The 15817-nt window shown below is 34.1% G+C and overlaps 1 protein-coding gene across 1 annotated transcript; it reads left to right on the top strand.

The window, feature by feature from the left end:
• The first annotated feature begins 12049 nt into the window (after positions 1-12049).
• LOC149562744 (delta-latroinsectotoxin-Lt1a protein) lies at positions 12050-15566 on the top strand. Its single transcript, XM_089826162.1, has 3 exons — positions 12050-12661; positions 14811-14996; positions 15085-15566. The coding sequence occupies exons 1-3, from the start codon at positions 12188-12190 to the stop codon at positions 15373-15375; spliced, it is 951 nt and encodes a 316-aa protein (XP_089682288.1). The 5' UTR covers positions 12050-12187; the 3' UTR covers positions 15376-15566.
• The last annotated feature ends 251 nt before the right edge of the window (positions 15567-15817 follow it).

Consider the following 15817-nt stretch of genomic DNA (forward strand, 5'->3'; position numbering starts at 1 on the left):
CTGTTCTAACTCTATAACATGCTCAAAACCTCTATCTGGTGGTAATCCTGGAGGCAAGTCATTGAAAACTATACTATGCTTATCAAGAATATTTTGAATTTCAAAATGGAAATTACCTTGATTATTTGGAGAGCTTGTTGGGTGGATTATGACTCCTGCTGCCCATGCTACTTGTTCTCTTCGAAAAGTCCTCTCCAACCTCTTTGCAGAGACCGCCTTAGGTGCTCCATTCGATAAACCTCTCAATATGACTTCTTTCCCATTGGAATGAAATTTAAACTCCATAGTTTGATGGTTCATGTAATAGCCTCCAATAAAGTGCAACCATTGAACACCCAATACAAGATCTGTCTCCCCAATACCAACCACATAGAAGTCATCACATAACTCATAATCTCCTAAGGTCATCTTGAGTTGTTTCACCACCCGTGTGCAAGGCATAGTGAATCCATCAGCTACAGTAACATTGAATCCCTCAAAATCTTCTGCTTTAAGCCCTCTTTTCATGACAAATCCCTCATCAATAAAATTGTGAGTTGCCCCACTATCAAGAAGAATTGTCAACCTTTTCCCTGCTAGTACCCCTCGAATTCAGAAGGGATGATATCTTGGGACTCCTGATAATGTTGCTAAAGTGCCATCCTTGCTGATTTCTTTTTCTTTCTCTTCTTCTACCTCCTCCTTAGTATCATGAAATTCCTAATGCTCATCTGAATCAGATTCTGAAGAAACTTCAATATAGTGCACTTGACCTTTCCCCAAACATCTGTGTCCTAGAACCCATGGTTCTCTACAAGTAAAACAAAGCTTTTTCCTTCGTAATTCACTCCTAGTCTCTTCATCTACCTTCTTTTTTGCCACATTCATCACATCTTTTGGTGGTAGTGTTGGAAAAGTCTTTTTTTGAAAATTTCCCTTATGTTGCCAAAGATTTGGGGGTTTTTTATTAGTGACTAATTTTTTATAGGCACACAAGTTTCAAGTTGCAAGCTTCTTTTGATAGCTTCCTATAAGGTTGAGGGTGAGAAAGCCTTAACCAAACCCTTAACAGAATCTTCTAAACCATCAAGAAAAAGATAAACAATCCTCTTTTCACTCATATCAGGTACCATAACAGCCACTTTTTGAAATTCTTCTATATACTCATTAACTGATTTAGTTTGCTTCAACTTTGACAATTTTTTAAAGTACTCTTCATCATCCTTGAGGTCAAATCTATCTATCACTCTTTGATTGAAATCATCAAATGTAGTTACCTGATCATGACCTTGAGTAGTCATTCCATGATACCACCAATCATAGGCTACATCTTCCAAGTGTAGACTTGCAAATTGAATAGCTTCACTCTCCTTCATGGGGTTAAGTGTGAAGAAAGTCTGTAATTTTTGTAGCCATGCTCTAGCTGATATTTTATTTGTTCCATCAAAAGTAGGTGCTGTAAACTTGCTTATTTTATTTTTGAGCTCTCTTCCACTCATGTCATGCTCTCTCCTGTTCTCTTTCTTGGGCATCAAAGTGTTTATCATATCCACATATTCTCTAAAAGGAACCGAACTACGAAAGTCATCATCTAAGCCATTGTAAGTAGCTCTTAATGTAATCAAGTTAACTGTAACCTCTTCCATAGGATTAATGGCTGGATTTGGTACTGGTGGCTCATCTATAGGCAAGAAAATAGTTTTGGTTGATTTAGATGGTGTGGATCTCAGATTTCTTGGCTCCTCTGAAGTGCTCCCTTTCTCATTAATAGATGCAACTCCTTGTAGTTTTTCTGTCAATATTCGCAAAGCCTCTCTAGTTTCTACCAAACTATCCACTGTTTGCTTCTGAGTATTTTGGATGTCTTGGAAGAATTTTTTTTCCATCTCATCTGGATCAGCCATAATTTTCTCTTCCTTGGATTTTGTACTTTTACTTTCAACTGGAGGTTTGATCAAAATTTATTTATTCTTTTCTCGTTGCAAATATCTTTTTTCTCTTTCACTTAGTTGCATGCGACCATAAATTTTGACATGCAACTAATTAGATGAAACATGCAACCATAAATTATGACATGCAAGATCTAGGTAGTTGTCAAAACTGACATGCAAGATCTGGGTAGTCGTCAAAACTGACATGCAAGATCTGGGTAGTTGTCAAAACTGACATGCAAGCTTCTACAAACCCTCAGGCTGGCAAGATCATGGCTCTGATACCACTGAAATGTCCCTTTTCTGATCTTACATGATATTTCAAGCCTCAAATCAGATTTTTAAAACCAAACAACCAATATTACAAAGATCCACCAATTTCTCAAATAAACCCAAATCGGGTATGTCCGAAATAGTGCCAAAAAACTTCACAACTTCACAAATTATTAATAAATCTGTAAATGGACATTTTTATAGAAATTTCAGCAGCATAACAGCCTACAAAATTATATTTCTAGATCTTTATAGCCTTTAAACAACATCTCACAAATGTAGGACAAAAACTATGCTCATCGGGCTCCCGAAATTAACACAAAAATGCCCGAAAATACCACAAAAACACTAATAAACCATCTCAAAAGTTTAATCACATCCCAATAAATATATTCAGCTCTATTTTAACATCTTAAATTCTGAAATACATCAAAAACCCAAACTGATATGAAATACTCAACTGAAAACACCAAACTCATACCAAAAAACAACCCCGAAAACCCACAAATTTGCACTATTCAACACAAAGGCAAACTCTGTATGAGCATGCACATGGAATAGATTCAAAATCCCATCCTTAGCCTTCCTATAAACCTGAAAACTCCCATTCTTGGGTCTCCTTCTCCACAAGTTTGGCAGCCTCTGAAGAACAACAAAGAAAATGAGCAAAAATCAAGTTCTGGAATGAGCCCAAAATGCCTCCAAACCCTTTAAAAGAGGGCATAACCCTAACTCACGTCCAAGAGGGGTTAATAAAATATAATTTAATAATATTTTTTATTTATTAGTCCATTGGTTGCCAAAGATTAGCCCCTTTTTCTGAAACTTCACCTTTTTGGAGCCTGCCTGCCTTAGCAAAGTTTATTATTTTTAATTATTTTGAAAAGGGGATATGAAAATTATCTATTTTCATGATTTCCTTTACTTTAATGTAAGTTAGATGTGTTACATTCATGTGATTAATTTTAGTTAAAAGTTTTATAGCTTAAAATATTGGTACTTCTGATTCACCCCACCCACCCCCCGCCCCCCTGCCCCCCTCTGAGAAGTATTCTTCCCACTTGTGAATTCTAACAAACACAAGCATGATAAATATGTCTAATAATCCAGTGTTGCATTTGACGACTAAGAAAATTTCTATTAAGTATGATATGTTGAGAGAAAAAGTTGCGAAAAGGGAAATCAGATTGGAGTATGTGAGCACAAAAAAGAAAATTGCAGATACATTCACTAAACCTCTTCCCAAAGATACTTTTGAGTATTTGTGAGGTATTCTTGGGGTTATTCCCCTTCCTACATTAGAGTAAAAGATGCAAGAGTGCATCAGTCTAGGGTAACACTTGTTTGGACTAGATGCTAATGCTTCCTATATGGGGGAGTATCTATGATGGACAGATTCATCTAGGACTCTTGTTAATATTGTTTTGAATAGTGTCTTTTGACACTCGAGCTGAATAAGTATCAATTGTTATAGAGTTTGATGTAGAGATTTTGGTTGCTAATACCTTTGACATTGATGTCAATGGAGGAGAAGTTTGGCATGAAAAACATCATACTATGGGGTAGAATTTTGGCATAAAAAACACTATGGGGGAGAAATTTTGTGGGAAAACATTATGCTAAGGAGAAAATTTTGGTAGTATGCTAAGGAAGATGTTCAGCATAAGCATAGTATATAGAATAACATTTTGGTATAGAGCACGTTGAGGTATATCAATGGGGGAGTATGATTGATGAAGAGGATTTGAAGACTAACAGCCTTTTGTTAGTATTCTTGGAACTAGATGTTTTTCATTTATGTTGCCATCAATGCCAAAGGGGGAGATTGTTGGAAGATTGGTTGGAAGCATGAATACTGATGATACGATGATATGATGATATGTTACATTCATGACTGAGTTTTTCACTGATGTCTACATAGCATATTTGATGTCTTCTGTGGTATCTAACAGAAGAACAATGTATAGATCAAGTTGGTATGAATGGCTAGTTGAGCATGATAATCACCTAAGGTTATGGGAGATACTTTGGAGTATCTGGTATATAAAGTTAATGTCAAAAGCCACAAGGAAAAGTCTAGAATAAGTTATGTAAGTTTTGGTGATGTTTGTTCTAAGATGGAGTTTATAGAGGCATGTTCTAGTAAACTTTTTATATCTCTCATTAGAGTTGATAACTTGATGATCAAGGTTGAGGACATTGAGAAGACATGTTGAGGATGGTGTGGCTAAGCTCACTCATCATAATATTGCATGTACAGAAAGTTATTGAAGTTGGAAGGTGGAAGATTAAGGTTATCACTAAGTGTAACGTGTTCTTAATGTGGTCCTATAATAATTAATTGAGAAGGACTAACAACTAACTTAGGGAATTTTTTTATGGACTTGATATAAAGGAAGGACATTTTCCTTTATCATGATATTGAAGATGTGAATTGTGAATGTTTGGAAAGTAGCAAAGTGTGTGGAATGCAAATTTGAGTAGAGTAGTGCGAAAGTGAAGGAAACTTCATTGCCAAGGTTTTGCTGAGTGATCTGAGGTTCTAGTTGAAATTGCATGTTTGGGTAGTGGGCTCTTCTTGCATACATTATACCACAAATCATAATAGGGTTGGCACATCTCCTAATAGGGTTGGAATCTCCTAATAGGGATTCAAAGTCTCCTAACAAGGACTCATTGTACTAAATGTTGTAATAGACTCCTAATAGGGTCCATCATCTAACAAGGAATATTTATATTAGTACATCATCTTGTGGGCATCATTCCCACTAGGGTTTTCCCTCTGATCAAGGGTTTCCCTGGTCAACATATCTAGTGTAATTGTCTATGTACATCTTGGTACGGTTGTTGTTTACTTTGGTTTAATGGTTAAGTTTGTTTAATGAAGCTTGATGTTTTAATTGTTGGATTATTGATTCCCCCCCCCTAGTTACCTTGGTGGACTATTGTCTCTAACATAATCTCCTTTTGATTCTTTAGCCTGAACTCATTTAGGTACCTCACTACTCTCTCTAACTCATATTCGTGCTTCTTGGATTTCAAGCTCAACTTATGGAATTATTTAGTATATTTACTATCATATATTTCCTTTTGTATGAGATTTTGTAGCCTCTTATGGGTAAAGCAAAAACCTGTTACAAATATTATATAGAAAAATGATCCCATAACACAAATTGTTCAAATTTAATAACATAAAAATGGTATTTTTGTTTTGAATTTGAAGATGATGTAAATTGGTGAAATGTGTAAAATTGGACAAATATTATACTTAGAATTTTTTATAAGGATTTATTCTTTTTTTTTTAATTTTGAAGACTTTTTTTAACTACAAAAAATATAGGGTGTAGTGCTCATCAAATAAGTATATGTAAATCATCTTTTTCTTCTCTTGTTTAAAAATATGTTATAGATGACATCATGTATAGCTAGGGCACAAAAATATAGTGTAGTTCCTGTCAAATAAGTATATGCAAATCATTTTTTTTTGCTCGGATTTGAAAATATGTTATAGATGGCATGTATAGCTAGGACACAAAAAAATAAAGATTAGTTTTTTATTTATATTTTCTTTGTTATAAGTACTCAAGGTCAACCTTATCAGAAACCAACAGTTTTTTCCTCTCATTAAAAATTCCTTGTCAAGTCTACACCTTTTTGAAAAAATTTTGCATATTCTTGTAGAGGACTCTCTCCTCTAGGGCTAAATATAAAATTAATTTCTTTTTCTATATGATCTACTATTTTTTCCCTTTTTTGAGGTAGCATCCTCTCAAATGTTAAAATACCTACTTATAATATTTTGAAATTATAACATATTATAACCAATCAAGACACTATAATTTTTTGTATAATGATGATATTGACTATGAGATCTATAAAAGGGTATTTTTAGTTTTCGAAAAAAGTTGAGCTTTGATAGAGAAATGAGATTTGACCAAAACAAGTTTAGAGGTCCTAAAAGGTGACATAGGTATGTGCTTTTACCCCTATGCATTTGTACTTCATAATATGAGATTCTTGCCTTCATTCTTTCCCAAGATGAAATAATATTTTTCCCCTCCTTCACTCTCTCTCCTTGCACATAGTTCCAACATGATAGGAAAAAGCCCTTAATCTTTCCTTTATCTAATATAAAATGTATGCTTTAGGAATGTCATGATACTCAAAATCATTATTTAATGCCTCAATCCATTCAACCACTTCATAAACATTCATGCTCCTACCATATATTGAATATTTATTAGTTACATCTCCCTTTACTGACTTCAAGGCATCAACAAAATCCTTTTGATCTGCAAGAAGTTTGACCACTTTCCTTGGTACTTCTTTTAGTTCTTCTTCCTCCTCTCCATTTGCATAACCTCCACAATATTTGTCCTTATTCTTAGACTACTTGAATTCTCTAAGTGTTGTCTCAAGAATTCCCTCAACCAACTTTTTTATCTCCCCTCAAGGTTCATTTACTTTGGAGGCATGATGTTAGACTCTACTTATTCTTTCCCTTCTAAAATATACTAAAATAAGAAGCCAAACTTGACTCTGATACCAATATGATGTAGAGTGCAAAGGGATTTCCTAAGAATCCTTTGGGTAAGTTATTTTATTTGGTGTTCTAGGAACTAACCTCGGTCTTAATCCCTCCAAACTCTTCTAGGTCAAATTCTCTTCCTCAACCTTTCTCCTAAGCACCTACTGAGGTTCTCCTTCCAGTAGAGAAATTTGATTCACTTTTGGGTTCGAACCCTCAAAACTATTCCTTTACCCCTAAGACCCACGTAGGCTAATTACCCTTTCACTTGGAACTCATTATCTTTTAATGATTAACTAGGGTGTGTGATTTTCCTATACACTCCTTCTTAGTTATTTTTCCTATTATGTCTCACTCATCAATGCTTGTAAAGATACACTCAAGGTTTTGATATAATTAGGGCTAAAACATACCTAATACAATTGTCCCTCTAGATTGGGTATTTTAAATCTTTCTCATAAACCACCTTAACACCCCCCACAAAAAAAATTATGTTTTTAGTAGCCTTTTTTATGGGCTACAAGATTACAAGGAATGGGATATGGGTTTTTCATCTACTTGGCTAACCCGGATTGGTCCAATTTGGCTTATAAACCCTTGAATCATGAGGGTTTGTGGAACACGTGATCATTTGGTTGATCAACTTGAATTGGTATTTGTAAAGGTATTGCACAAGTCCAAAGACAACAATTCAACATTCACTTCACACCCACACAACTATTACAAGTCTAAAACAACAATTTTCCTTCAATTCAAGGTTTGTGACATATGAATTCTAAGCCTAGGGAATCATGAAAAAAAATAGGATTTCAAGGTACTAACCCCAAAGAAAGACCATCTTAAAGTGAATTTAATAATATAAAATTCACCCAAGGATGAAGTGATTTTAATGGTGGAATGTTAGGAACCCTTCATTTTTTTATGAAACCCTTGCTGAGTGTAACTATACAGACTAGTTTGAGATAAATCTTTATAAGTTCCTCAATATGCAGCCAAATGAGTTCAAACCAAAAGAAAGAAAGAATTAAATTGTCCATCCATTATCAAAGATCAGAGAGATCAATTCAAACCAGTCTTTACAATCACATTGAATCCAAAGAAAAATGTAAGATTTCTTATTGATCAACACCAAAACTCCTTTAAATTGCCCCAAATCATCAAGTTACATCAACCTTCTACCAAAAATGCTTAAATAATTCCTTTTTCCAACTCTCCTAACCATATTTTAAACCAACTAACTATTGGAATTTGAATACAAGAGTGTTTTAGAAAAATTGTCAAAGTTGCCCATGGAAAACTTTGCAAGAATGAGAACTTTAATGCAACTTGAGCCAGTTTTTACAATTTGGATATCAAGTCAACTAAAAACTTAATAGATCAACCTAAAATGTCTCCTTAAATCCTAGGGATCTACTAATCAGGGTTTGACCATTGTTTCAACCACTATTGCTACATTTGGAAAATTTGGGTCTTTATAACAAATGGGTCATAACCAAGTTGCATTGATTGGAAAATTTCCTTATTTCTACCCAAAAAATATGAACATGGATTGATCCTAGACCAATCATGATGTGGGAGTGTATCATTACATCACAAACCATAGACAAAAATAGTAAAATTAAAAATCCATGGGAAACATGGGCCTTAGCTTTGCATCTTGAACAAAATAATATAATCCTTGAGGTCACATATTCAATGGTTGTATTTCATGGACTAGATAGCCTGATAGATATTTAAGAAGAATGACTTCCTCTTCTGAGGAAGTCCATCTAATGGTTGAAAAGTGGGTAGTTTCTTTCCTATGGGAAGATCCAACATTGATCTTTTGCAATGGTTGTTACTCGATAGATCACGCATGTTGATCCCAAGCAAGGGGAAACATTTTAATTTTTACAAACAAACTCTTTAGTATGCAATTAGTAGAATCATAATTGATTCCTCAAGTTTATTTTATTACTTTCTACTTGATCTAATATGTTCTCTTTTACCGATCAAAAAAATATGTTTTCTTTTATTTTTTTATTTTTTTCAAGGGATTAAAGAGGGATTTGTTATGGTTATTCTTCAAGAAGGTTTTGATGAGAAGATGAGTGAGAGGGATGCAAGCTCAAATCCAAAAAAAAACATATTTTAAATAATTAAATGAAGCTATCTATTGAATCCAACTTTTACACAATAAAAGATAAAAATACACAGATCTTTGACCTCGGTGATGTTCTTGTCAAAATTTTGTGATGATTTGTCAAACAGAAGGCAAAAAAATGGACTCTCCAGAATGCACGTGCACTTCAAACAAGTAATAAGCAAAAATTTTGCAAGTGAAAAATAAAAAGGTAGCAATGTTTATTTGTTTTTTTTTTATGGTCACAAATGATCTTAACACAAGTGTGCTATGTGCTCACATTTTGGTCTTACAAGGTCCAAAACAAAGTGGGGTGGCTACTTATGGTTCCATATCTTTTTGTACACAACGTCATCTTTGTATATGCACTATGAATCTATTACAATCAAGTAAGATCTAAAGCATCTTTAAGAAATTTGTTAAATTATGAAGTTTGCATTCTCCCTTATTAGACCTTTGGATGAACTAAATGAATGTCGATAAACCAATATTATGTTCTTCATATATGATAATACAATGCTAATGTAGTTCACATTATACATATGTAAACATACTTCTAGATATCTCAGTAGATTTCCTAAATGATCCCTATAGATAATTTTTTTTAATCAAGGTTAGTTCTTAAAAGTACAACCGAATCTATGATTTAGAATAATTTGAATTTTAGTCAACTTGTGACTTGAGAATTTTTGATAGAAGGGGGCCTAATAGGAAGCAGATCGAGATAGTGATAACCCTAAATAATATATAACTATCTATTACATGCCTAACTTCTTGTTTATATTTGTGGGCAAAAGAAATCTATGTCAATTCTAAATTTGCATATATGAGGCAAGGTAGCAAACAATACATTTCAAATCTTAATGATTTTTTTTTGAAGGTATATTATTGCAGCATCAAGGTAATATTATATTGTGAGCTAATTTCCATACAAAAGACATCATCTTATATGCTAACTAATATATAAAAGAAGACCTAAACATAAAATAAATGAAAAAGAAGCACACATATACAATTAAAGGCATTAATTTTTCACAATAGTTTATTGCTTATCTTTCATTTCTCTCTTCTTCTTTTTTGGTTAAAGCGGCAAGCCACTAATTTAATATTATAATGATAACACTAGTTCAAGGTTCATGAGGGAAAGAACCAACAAGAAAACCCTCAATCCTTGCCAAATACAAAACATTACATAATCAAGAGGCCAATAAGAATACTCATAAAAATAGGTAGCAAGTATAAGAAGCCTCGAATCACAACTGGCAGAAACTTATAGTGGAATATATGAAAATTCCCTTATAACTTGAACTACAAACAACATATTCAAAAGATCTCACCAACAACTAACCAGCCTAAATGCTATTAAAATTTGAAGTTATTACAAATAGTCCATAATAAACATTGTGATTTATTACAAACCAATTCATATAGAAGAGGTATGTAATATGACATGTGAAGATCACCCTGAATCCAAAAGATCGTATGATGGTAAAATTGAAGTGCTGCCAGAATTCAAACAGGGAATCAGTCGCAGGCCAACAGTCTAAGTATAACACAGGTTGCATTATGGAAGAAGGCCCAAAAAGCCAGTTGCAAAAGGTATAGGTAACCACAACTAGAAACCTCAACACTAGACCAGAGTGCAGAACCAAAGTATGGGGTGTGATGTCATAAGCACCAGAGTGCAGAACCAAAGACCATATGGGGTGCGATGTCATAAGCCAATAAAATAGTGGGCGAGTTTCAAGTAAATTACCACAGTCATCACCATTTCAGCCCCAATGCAAAATGGACATAGTAGGGGCGAAAACCATGGCAAAATGGAGATCATCCTAGTAGTGAAATTCGATGGCGACTAAGAGAGTACAAGTAACCATCCTAGGGCAAAAAAATTATCTCGAGAGCCGACTTATTCTTCCATGGGGATCGTGGGGCTCGAATCAGCACCATCGACTATTTTCATGCTGGAGAAAGCTACAAACAATTCTTCTATAGCATTATATTGGGGAATCAACACAGCAACGAAGACACCGATTGGGTATATTGAAACAAGGGACACCACTGAAGCTTGAGGATGGAAAAAGACACGATCAGGAACACAGGAGTTGCAGGATGGAACCCCCGACCAAGTAAAAGGGCGAAGGTGGAAATCATGACCAAGAATGGTTAGAATGGACCAAAGCTTGGCAAAGACACTGTTGTGAATCTCGAAGGAAAACTCTCGACCCACTTTTCGCATTGTGAACTAGAGGGTACATATGTCGAATTCGAGTGACCCATTTCATATTGTCCAAGATATACTTGAATTCCCACTTATCCTTTTGGGTTCCCATGGGAAAGTGCCTGCAATCGACTCACTACCATTCCAAAGATCATAACGTTTCATGAGCTCCAACAGGTCAATATTGACCCTGCTTTGAGGGCAAATTGTTAAATTGATAATATCTTCAAGGACCACCCAACACTGAACAATGTCCATGATACGAGGTAGGAAAATTGAGACCAATTATGATGGGAATATGAATCTTTTTTCAAAGAGGAAAATCACTTCATTTATGTTCTCTTATTCCCTCTTAATCATTAATCAGATTCAAAGATATACTAAACAAAATTACAAATATATAATTTTATACCATTACGAATTTATAATTGTTCAACCAAATATAATCTTTCCCTCCACCCACCAAAACTACTCCAACTAAATAAATAAATATTTCATCCAATACAAAAACCAAGCAGCCCAAATAAAAATAGTTTAAAAACCAAACCAAAGAAAAAACAACAATTTACCGTCCAAGCTAATCTAATTTTGAAAAATCTAGAGCCTAAACTTGAAAATGACTTTTACCTTCGATTTTGAAATTGTGTCTCAAGCCTTGTCGTTATTTGCCTCATCGACTCTAATATCCTACCAAAACAAAAGACAAAAATAACACTTCTACCAATCTGACCGTTGTATACATTTGAACATGAATATACATATATGATTTGGTTTATGCATTGATAGTTACAGTTTGGGAAAGAAATGAAGATAATTTGCTTGCAAAACAAGTTCCATTAATTAAGCATGAGTAGAACCACTCACTGAAACCCATTTAAAGTTTTCTTTAATCATCTCAAGGCATGCTCATGAACAGTTCCCACAATCAAAGCTTACACACTAATAATAACCCCACTCTGAAATCATAGAGAATGGAATATATTAGTTAGTGCAATAAATAGTAATAATTTCCACGCATTCATTCATTGCACCCAGGTAGTCTTATTTACAAGATGGGGAATCTCTCTAATTTTGGTATAATCACAGAGCAATCCTATTAATCTCAGGCCCATTTTGCTGTTCCGCAACAAAAAATGGCATACTCCAGCAGGGAAAATCAGCATTACGAGGAGGATGCAAGTTTAGACTGGGATGATCCTTGCATAGGAGGAGCATCCCCTACTTTTTTCTACCCATCATACTTTGTGCCCAACGACAACCACTCCTCTGAAAGGAAATGCACGAGTCCTATTCCACTCAGCCCTGTAAATTCTTCATGCTGTTCTTCATTCATGAGGTCTTCAAACGACGATACTTATGATTATGCGTACTCAAAAAGCTTCTTCAATGATAACCATGGCGGAAAAATGCAGAAAGGAAGGATAGCTGTTGAAGAGGAAGAGGATGAAGAAATGGGGTTTTATAGAGGAGTGAGAGGGTATTATGAGAATAGTACTTGCATTTGCCTCTTATTTCAGGCCATTCTGTGGTTGTTGGTTTCTGTGGGGATCTTTATTGTTCTCTTTTCCATTGCAACCAGGCCTGGCTCCCCTGAGCTCTCAGTTAAGGTACTCCTTCATTCATTCTTTCAATGCCTGTTTGTTTCGCCAGTAGTATGGGCAGAAGTTAAGCTTTATTATTATTTGTTGAGGTTAATTATTATTATGTGTTTATTATTATTTATTAAGATCTAGTAGACTGGAAAAGACCTCACAGATGAGAGGGTCACAAATTACAATTGTATTATAGACTCTTATCTTTATTATGGAGAGTTTTTGTTGATACTAGTTGGTATGAGTTTTTCTGGTGTAGTTAAGATTGTTTGCAGAATTCACTGTTAATTTTTCAATTGTTCATAATTTATGGTGGAGAGTTCTTGTTGATAATAGTTGTTGAGTTTAAATTAAGTTTGTGGAATTAAGTTTGTGGCTTTTAATTTTTCAATTTTTCATTATTGTGGAGATATTTTGTTGATATTAGTCTGTGTGGATTTTGCATGGTCAATATTGTTTGTGTATTTAACTGTTGGTTCTTCAATTGTTGTTATGAGATAGATGTATTTGCTGAATTTATTTCAGCTGAGAGGGGTTTCCCCACAATTGTTTGTAGTTGTTATGAGATAGATGTATTTGCTGAATTTGTATCAGCTGAGAGGACTTTCCCCAAGTCTGAAACTTTGAAACATTTGAGAGAACCATGCTCACTAACAGTGAACAGTTTATCAATGTTTCAATATTCTTTGGCAATGTATGTTAAAATATTTACTAGTATGGTGAAATATGAGGAGGGAAATAAAGGAAATGATGGATGAATGTAAAAATAATTCTCTTATTGTTTCTAGAATCCACTGTCTTTCTGTGTGATAAGGCTGCAATTTTTCAATCTTTGGCCTAGAATGTTGATATGATAACCATGCCTGCAATTTACTATACATTCTGACAATGTCTGGTGGCAGTTAGTTTTGGCTTTTAATCAGATTCTCAATTTGTGCACTTTTTTGGATTCAGTTACTTTCACTCATATTCTCAAGGAGTGGAATGGTGTAGCAGATTGTCTCACTAAATGAACTACTGATCACATGAAAAATTGGAATATTGTAGATAAAGATCATTTACCTCTGGATTTGGCTCATCATTTTGACCACTCGATAAACCTTGATAGAGCTGTTTGATGCCCATGCTCTGTATTCTATCTGGTTTGAAATTTTTTTAACATCTGTTTTATTTCAAACAGATTGGAGTTTTATTAGAAACTTAAAGATATTTTGAAAACTTCTTTCAATTCATAGTTCTGATCTTCTGTAATAAAAAAACCAATCTCAAAATCTCTCCTTACCTTGATCTTGGAATAACTGGGATTAGCTAAGTTTTATTTTTGAATTCAGAAAGTTTCTTTTACCCTTCCTTATATGTGAATATCTGGTTTCTATACATTCCCCTTGATCTTTGTATTTACCTTTTTGTTTTTTTGGTTCAGCCCTCTTTATAGACAGCAATCTCTAATATCACAATCTCCCTCTGTTTATACAGATGAAAAACAGATTGACATGTTTCAAAATTATAAATAAAAAGTATGCTTTCTTCTAGTTTCAGCAATCAGCAATTTTTATTTATTATTTTTATTTAAAATGTTGGATAAACTTTTTAGCAATGAATCAGTGTAGTTATGAATTAGGACCACATCCCAATAATCAATTGTAGCTATGCGAGATGATGAACCCAGCAATTAGTAATTTTTAAGCATACTGAAGTATTTATATTACTTACAAGATAATTTTCCTATCTGATCAATAAGTAAGAATTTTGGGTTGAAATCTCCTCAGTTTAGATCGAAACACAGCAAATTTAAGATTTATAAAAATATATTTTAAAACTATTTCTATTAGATCATTCGATTACAATGGTCCTCCAGCCATTACATTTGGACAAATGAATCATTAACAATGTCAGATTTCTATAATTCATTTATTATGTAATTTTTTTTTTCTGAATTTGATTGTGTTGAGTTTTTACAATCATTATTTCAGATCACACTCTGTGATCCATCATCAGAATAAAATAGAAGGAAGTGTAAAGAAAGATAAATGTGTTAAATAGACTATTCCAACAAAATTCTCAATATGAATCAACAAGTGTTTTCTTCTTCTTAATATTATTCTACATTTGGTCACATAAAATCATAAAAAGATTTCCTGAATTACAACTAATCTGATTGCAGAGGATAGCATTTCATGATTTTGGAATAGCGCAAGGTTCAGATAAATCAGGGGTGCCAACAAAAGTCTTCAGCTGCAGGGGAAATATCACCTTAGAACTCGAGAACCACTCCCAATTCTTTGGACTCCATGTTCATCCTGCTCACATCACATTGTCATTTGCAGAGCTTACAATAGCCACAGGCCAAGTAAAGAAAAAAACTAGCCCTTCATGCATGCTGATTTTTTTCTTTCTTTTCTTTCTTTTCCTTAAAGTGTGTTTTTGTTCATATGTAGGGCCCTGAGATATATGTGGAGAGGGATGGTACAAAGAGTTTCAATGTAGAGAGTGTGGCAAGGAGAAAGGCAGTTTATGGTGCAGGACCAAGTATGCTTCATCTTTTGCACTCAAGAGAAGGTCTTCCCCTGGTCATGCACATGGACATTGAATCAAGTATAAGGGTTGTGTGGGACCTTGTAAAGCCTAAGTTCTCTCATCATATTGTTTGCCACCTACTTGTAAATAAAAGCAATGGGGGTCATCATTTAAAACTTGCCCAAACCAGTTGCTCATATCATGCTTTGTAGCACATCCAAAGTTGTATGTTTTCATATTTTATGTGGGTGTCATTGGCTTTGATGTAACTGCATAGGTATATGGTGGTGGGTTATATATATACCATATTATATAGGGTAACGAGCATATATTTTGTTGCCATTTGACGAATTACTCATTCTCAATACAATGCATGAATATAATGGAATCTTCACATTGAGTATATCTTGCATGAATGCGTGGAATTGTTTTTCCAGTGCTTTTTTCCTGTCTGAAGGAAGGGTGCTTTTCTTTCTAGAAAGGCTACACAACTTTTGGGCATGGCTCTTCGATTTCATAGTGGTTTCATGGTAGTTCTTGGCTTCAGGCATAATATTCATTTTAGGGATTATTTTCATGTATAAGGAGTTTAATGAGATTAAAAGAAAATTAATTATTAAAATTTTGTTCAACAAGAAATAAGTTTCTATACTT

Source organism: Cupressus sempervirens, chromosome 4, assembly GCF_028749045.1.
Source record: "Cupressus sempervirens isolate cs-2001-9-10 chromosome 4, ASM2874904v1, whole genome shotgun sequence".
NCBI lineage: Eukaryota > Viridiplantae > Streptophyta > Pinopsida > Cupressales > Cupressaceae > Cupressus > Cupressus sempervirens.

Excerpts from the sequence above, each read along its gene's own strand:
- LOC149562744 (XM_089826162.1), top strand. The coding sequence starts at position 12,188 with ATGGCATACTCCAGCAGGGAAAATCAGCATTACGAGGAGGATGCAAGT. Across the intron at positions 12,662-14,810 it reads CCCCTGAGCTCTCAGTTAAG|AGGATAGCATTTCATGATTT; the intron begins GTACTCCTTCAT and ends ATCTGATTGCAG. Across the intron at positions 14,997-15,084 it reads TTACAATAGCCACAGGCCAA|GGCCCTGAGATATATGTGGA; the intron begins GTAAAGAAAAAA and ends GTTCATATGTAG.